Source organism: Lolium rigidum, chromosome 7 (genome assembly GCF_022539505.1).
Source record: "Lolium rigidum isolate FL_2022 chromosome 7, APGP_CSIRO_Lrig_0.1, whole genome shotgun sequence".
Taxonomy (NCBI): Eukaryota; Viridiplantae; Streptophyta; class Magnoliopsida; order Poales; family Poaceae; genus Lolium; species Lolium rigidum.
In genome coordinates, this window is record NC_061514.1 from 90,884,832 (window position 1) to 90,891,764 (window position 6,933).

At 50.8% G+C, this 6,933-nt stretch overlaps 1 protein-coding gene across 1 annotated transcript; it reads left to right on the top strand.

Annotated features, from left to right (window-relative positions):
• Positions 1-1,115: 1,115 nt before the first annotated feature.
• LOC124671658 (mechanosensitive ion channel protein 5-like) lies at positions 1,116-4,163 on the top strand. Its single transcript, XM_047208003.1, has 4 exons — positions 1,116-2,938; positions 3,014-3,431; positions 3,516-3,718; positions 3,823-4,163. Exons 1-4 carry the CDS (start codon positions 1,116-1,118, stop codon positions 4,106-4,108), a joined length of 2,730 nt encoding a protein of 909 aa, XP_047063959.1. The 3' UTR covers positions 4,109-4,163.
• Positions 4,164-6,933: the final 2,770 nt, after the last annotated feature.

The window sequence follows — 6,933 nt, forward strand, 5'->3', positions numbered from 1 at the left end:
ATACAATTAATAGTCTCGTAAATAAGTCACACACTTAATGATACATATGAGTACTAATGTTTCAAGCATATACAAATAGCTCACTGATACACACATAAATAGCATCACCACATGTTTCGTCTAGGGAATATTTCTAACACAATGTAGGGGGGTGGCGACATGGGAAGAGCCGCGGAGAGGCGCCGCATGGGACGTTCGAGTGGTTGTGGTTGGGCATGCAGTAATTTAGATGGAAAAAATATATATGCACACTGAGCAATAGCTCCCACAAGTTTCTGCAAGTATGCAGGAAATATGTTGATATATACAACATCAAATATCTATACTACAAAATCATATGTTGCGACGAATCTAATACTATAATTATTTTACATTTTTTGTGCAATATAAAGAAGTTCCTATACATGAAGTTTAAAGAAGATTAACTTAGAATGAAACTGGAACTTGAGTGATTTTGGAAATGCCCTAATATGTTTTTTTGACCTTGAGATGTCATAATATTGGATGTGTAGATGCGCAGAGCCAACACTCGTGGCCTCGTGGGTGAACAAAAGTAAAGCCAAACGGCATGTGCCGTGCAACGTTGCAAAATAACTGAATGCCATGAGGCCGGTTCGGCCGAGTGGCTGCCCGTCTGGGTCGCACAACAGCAGCGCAGCGCCCAAAATAACCAGCGCCAGCCCACCAAGCTTCACCGCCACCACCAGCCCACCAAAAGCAGCCACGTAGACTCCTGCACATTTTGCATCCCAATATACGCACGAGGTTCACGGGCTCCCGTTGCCTCCCCTCCACATTTTTCCGACGACGACGCTCACGCCGCGCGCCGGGCTGATAGCTTCTGTGTTTGCCGCGATCAGCCCCGGCCGTAGCGTGATCGATCAACATTGTTCGCCGCAGGCCGGCCGGTGCACCCATTGGCGCCGGCCGTTAGGGTTGCGTTGCATGCGCGCGCGTGCCGGCCGGTGCACGGAGACGGCCTGAGCATCCGGCACCGCTTTGTCTCCTCCAGACCCGGCACCGCGAGCGAGCCTCCCAGTTGGTGATCCTCGGCAGGCCGGCCACCGGACTTGCTGGTTAGCTTGCCGGGTGGTTCTCACTGCCCCGTCCGGCTGATGGATCATCAGCGGAAGGGCAGCGACACCAAGTCGTTGGGGTCGTCCAAGTCCGGTTCCTTCGATTTCGAGCAGGACCAAGGCCGCGACACCGACCGCCCCCGGGAGGTCGTCGTCAAGATCGAAGCCGACGGCGCCTCGACATCGCACGCGCCAGGTTCGGGGTCGGGGTCGACCTCGCCCAATGCCCGGAGCCGCCGCATCGGCGAGGCGTTCAGCTTCAAGAACCGCCTGCCGCAGTCCGAGTCGCCCACGTCGCCGGCGCTGAGCATCGGGGAGGAATTCAGCGATGACCCAGCTGGCCGCCTGATCGGTAACTTCCTACGGAAGCAGGCGGCGGCCGGCTGCGAGCTGTCGCTCGATCCCGACCTGGAGGTGGAGGAGACAGGACGGCCGCCGCGCGCGCCGACGTCCATTTCTGGCTCCCGGGAGCTGCGCGTCTCGTTCCAAGACCCACACAAGCGGTTCGGCCAGTCGTCGTCGACGGCCTCCTCGTCCTCGAACGCCACCGACAGTCGAAACCAGGCTGGCAATGCGGGGGTCGACACCGCTGAGGTGCTACGTTGCACGTCGACGTCGACGGGGGCCTGCAGCCTGCTGCCGCGCAGCAAGACGCGCTCACGGCTGATGGATCCCCCGCCGCCGTCGAATGGCCCCGCCGGCTCCGAGGGGGAGCGCAACGATCGCAAGTCATTCGTCATGAAGGGGCCGCCCAGGTCCGGGCAGCTCCGGTCAGGTCTGATCGGCAAGTCGGGGCTGATAGGCAAGACCTCCGGCCCCATCGGCAAGTCAGGCGGCGGCATGTTCGAGGACGAAGACGACGACCCGTTCGTCGACGAGGGCCTCACCGCCGACCTCAAGCGCGAGCCGACGGGCTGCCTCATCATCCTAGAATGGGTTGGCCTAGTGATTATCGTGGCCTCGCTGGTGTGCAGCCTCACCATACCCAGCTTGTCAGGGAAGATGATGTCTGGGCTCCACCTCTGGAAGTGGGAGGTGCTGGTGTTCGTGCTCATCTGCGGCCGCCTCGTCTCCGGCTGGGCCGTCCGCGTGTGCGTCTTCTTCGTGGAGCGCAACTTCATGCTCCGGAAGAAGGTGCTCTACTTCGTGTACGGCGTGCGCAACGCCGTCCGCAACGTGCTCTGGCTCGGCGTGGCGCTCATCTCCTGGCACCTGCTGTTCGACAGCAACGTGAAGGAGGAGAACCCCACGACGGTGCTGCCGTACGTGACCAAGGTGCTGCTGTGCCTGCTCGTCGCCACCGTGGTCCGGCTGGTGAAAACGCTGCTGCTCAAGGTGCTGGCATCCTCCTTCCACGTCTCCACCTACTTCGACAGGATCCAGGACGCGCTCTTCAACCAGTACGTCATCGAGACCCTCTCCGGCCCGCCGCTGATCGAGGAGAGCCACATGATCGCCGAGGTGCAGCGGCTGCGGAGCGCCGGGGCCGCCATGCCGAACGAGCTCCAGGCGGCGACGATGCCGACGGAGACTCTGGTGCCCAAGAGCGGGCGCCTCACGGCGGCCTCGTCCAGGCGGGGGACCAGCAGCAAGCAGCTGCAGAGGCAGAAGTCGGAGCGGCATAATTTTGACGATGGGATATCGATCGACCAGCTCCACAGGCTCAGCCAGAAGAACATTTCGGCGTGGAGCATGAAGAGGCTGATGAGGATCGTCCGGTATGGGGCGCTGACCACCATGGACGACCAGATCAAGCACGCGACGGGCCAGGAGGACGAGCTGGCCACGCAGATACACAGCGAGCACGAGGCTAAGGTTGCTGCCAAGAGGATCTTCCACAATGTCGCTAAACCGGGATCAAAGTGAGTACATTATCTCTTTACTGATCAAAAAAGCTTTCGAAATGCCATGTCAAAGTGCTGATACAATTCTTGCAGGCACATATACTTGTCGGATATGATGCGATTCATGAGGCCAGAGGAGGCTCTGAAAGCGATGAATCTCTTCGAAGGAGCGCAGGAGAACAACAGGGTCAGCAAGAGGTCGCTCAAGAACTGGGTGGTGAACGCGTTCAGGGAGCGCAAAGCTCTTGCGCTGACGCTGAATGACACGAAAACTGCAGTGAACAAGCTCCACCAGATGGCCAACGTCGTCGTCGCGCTCATCGTCCTCGCGCTCTGGCTCCTCATCCTGGAGATCGCCACCACGCGCGTCTTCGTCGTCCTCAGCTCGCAGCTCCTCGTCGCGGTCTTCATGTTCGGCAACACCCTCAAGACCATCTTCGAGGCCATCATCTTCTTGTTCGTGATGCACCCTTTCGATGTTGGCGACCGCTGTGAAGTCGATGGAATGCAGGTTAGCTGATAATATATCCTTGCCTCTGTAAGCTTTTACTGAACTGACATATTAGTACTATAACCCTTGAGACTTGGATTTCAGGTGGTCGTTGAGGAAATGAACATCTTAACGACGATCTTCCTAAGATATGACAACCTCAAGGTTTACTATCCAAACAGTCAGCTCGCCGTCTTGCCGATTATGAATTACTACCGGAGTCCTGATATGGGAGACGCCATTGACTTCTCCGTTCATGTTGCTACACCGGCGGAGAAACTGGCCCTCATGAAAGAAAGACTAATGCAGTACGTGTCATTCCTCTTTTGCCTCGTTTTCATTCCTACACTGTCACGACCAATCACTTGATTGCATTAGTTTTTTTTCCTAACTTGTCCTTTCAAATTTTCAGTTATCTCGACAACAAGAAAGAACATTGGTACCCTGGTTCCATGGTCGTCCTCCGTGATATCGATGATACAAACCGACTAAAGATATCCATATGGTGCCGCCACACCATCAACTTCCAGGACATGGGAATGCGATTTGAGAGGAGGGAACTGATTCTCCACGAGATGATGAAGATCTTGAGAGATCTCGACATCGAATACCGGATGCTGCCATTGGACATCAATGTTCGAAATGCACCTCCTATCCAGTCTACTAGGATGCCTACAACATGGACAACAAATTTTTGAAATTTGTTACCATGCCTCACCAACCGAGTGGTGACAGTGTGTACTCAAGATTTCAAGTCACTAGCTAGGTAGTGATGTTGTAGAAGGTGTCAAACTATGAAGTATCTTGTTGCAGCCTTGCAAATCGACTGACAATTCAAATGGGTGATTTGAGTTGTGACAATGCTGACGAGAAGCAACAATAGATAGAAGGCGAACTGGTACGCGTCCTCGCGTCGTCCCCCAGGGCGACGCCAGGGCGAACCCTAGCGCCGCCAGCCGCGGTCTCTGATGACCCACAAATATAGGGGGTGTATCGTAGTACTTTCGATAAATAAGAGTGTCGAACCCAATGAGGAGCAGAAGGTGTTGACAAGCAGTTTCGATGAAGGATTCACTGTAAATGCTCACAGACAAGTATTCAGGGGTTTTGATATAGCAGATGAAATAAGTACAAGTAAGTAAAGTGCGAGAGAAATAATTGCAGCGAGTGGCCCAATCCTTTTTAGCACAAAGGACAAGCCGGTTTGTTTACTTATAATGACCAAACGTTCTTGAGGACACACGGGAATTTAGTCTAGTGCTTTCGCTTCATATAGCTGATTAATCTTCATTGTTTTGATAAGTGTTGTGTGGGTGAACCTATGATAATGTACCGCCCTTCCTAGGACTAATACATACTTGTGATTATACCCCTTGCAAGCATCCGCAACTACAAGAAAGTAATTAAGATAAATCTAACCACAGCCTTAAACTCTGAGATCCTGCTATCCCTCCTGCACCGATATACCAACGGGGTTTAGGTTTCGTCACTCCGGCAACCCCGCAATTGGGAAACGAATACAAGATGCACTCCCCTAGGCCCATAAATGGTGAAGTGTCGTGTAGTCGACGTTCACACGACACCACTAGAAGAATAACACCACAACTTAAATATCATAACATTGAATACTAACCAACATAATTCACTACTAACATTTAGACTTCACCCATGTCCTCAAGAACTAAACGAACTACTCACGAGACATCATATGGAACATGATGAGAGGTGATATGATGATGAATAACAATCTGAACATAAACCTTGGTTCAATAGTTTCACTCAATAGCATCAATAACAAGTAGAAATCAACACCGGGAGAGTTTCCCCTATCAAACAAACAAGATCAAACCCAAATTGTTACAGCGGTGACGAGGTGCAGCGGTGGAGATGGCGGTGATGATGATGATGATGATGATGATGATGGTGATGATGATGGAGATGATGTCCAGCTCGATGACGGTGACGATGGCGTCGATTTCCCCCTCCGGGAGGGAATTTCCCCGGCAGATTTCAGCCTGCCGGAGAGCTCTTTTCTCTCCGGTGTTCTCCGCCCTGCGAGAGGCGGCTGTGACTCTTCGCGACTATCCTCCGGGGCTTAGGTTTTCGGGACGAAGACGTACGCGAAGAAAAGGAGGCGAGAGGGGGCTGTGGGCCCCCTCCTCACAGGGCGGCGCGGCCAGGCCTTGGGCCGCGCCGGCCTATGAGGTGGGCCCACCTCGGGTCCCCTCGGCTCCCCCTTCTGGCTCCCTTCGTCATCTGGAAAAATAGGATTTTTCATATAATTGTTGTCAACTGTTGGTCTTCCGAAATATTGACGGTGCTTTTTCCAGCAGAATCCTGGCTCCGGTGCGCGATCCCCAAATAATCATGAAACATGCAAAATAGATGAAATAACATAAGTATCATCTCCAAATATGAAATATATCAATGAATAACAACAAATTATGATATAAAATAGTGATGCAAAATGGACGTATCAACTCCCCCAAGCTTAGACTTCGCTTGTCCCCAAGCGAAACTGAACTCGGTAAACAAGACCACGTGTTTATGGAGTGAAGAGTCGATAAATAAAATACGGACAAAAAGCATCATATTCATTCACACAATACATTCTAGTAAACAACTTCCTCATATAATTCAACTTGAAACAAGTAGAAGGTAATCACAAATAAAGGTGCATAAGGAATCATAATTGGTGATGGCAAACTTTGTTCTTGGTCAGAGAACAGTTAACAGATTATACTTATCTATTGAGCAGCGCTCTCATATTAAAGCTTATAATAAACTTGCATACTCAATCATAGTAATCTCCTCATAGCCATTGATAACTTTCAAAGCTCTATTCATTGAGATAAAACTTGTACTAAACAAGAAAGAGTAAAAGACATGATGAAATAGATCACAATATAAATGGTTTGATCACAACAACTCAAATGCTTGCTTGAGATGGAGGGAAATAGGTTTACTGACTCAACATAAAGTAAAAGACAGGCCCTTCGCAGAGGGAAGCAGGGATTAAATCATGTGCTAGAGCTTTTTAAGTTTTGAAATCGTATAAAGAGCATAAAAGTAAAGTTTTGAGAGGTGTTTGTTGTTATCAACGAATGGTAGCGGGTACTCTAACCCCCTTGCCAAACAGACCTCCAAAGAGCGGCTCCCATGAAGGACATTATCTCTACCAGCAAGGTAGATCATCCCTCTTCTCTTTTGTTTACACATGTACTTTAGTTTATTTAAGGATGACACTCCCCCAACCTTTGCTTACACAAGCCATGGCTAACCGAATCCTCGGGTTCCTTCCAACAATCTCATACCATGGAGGAGTGTCTATTGCAAAATTAAGTTGCTTACTGATGAATCAGGGCAAAACATGTGAAGAGGGTTATTAATGAAGGTTGATTAATTGGGGCTGGGAACCCTGTTGCCAGCTCTTTTTGCAAAATTATAGGATAAGTGGATGAAGCCACTAGTCCATTAGTGGAAGACTGCCTAACAAGATCGAAAGATAAAACACCACATACTT

Coding starts and splice junctions, on each gene's coding strand:
- LOC124671658 (XM_047208003.1), top strand. CDS start 1,116: ATGGATCATCAGCGGAAGGGCAGCGACACCAAGTCGTTGGGGTCGTCC. Junction 3,432..3,515: donor GTGAAGTCGATGGAATGCAG/GTTAGCTGATAA, acceptor CTTGGATTTCAG/GTGGTCGTTGAGGAAATGAA. Junction 3,719..3,822: donor ATGAAAGAAAGACTAATGCA/GTACGTGTCATT, acceptor TCAAATTTTCAG/TTATCTCGACAACAAGAAAG.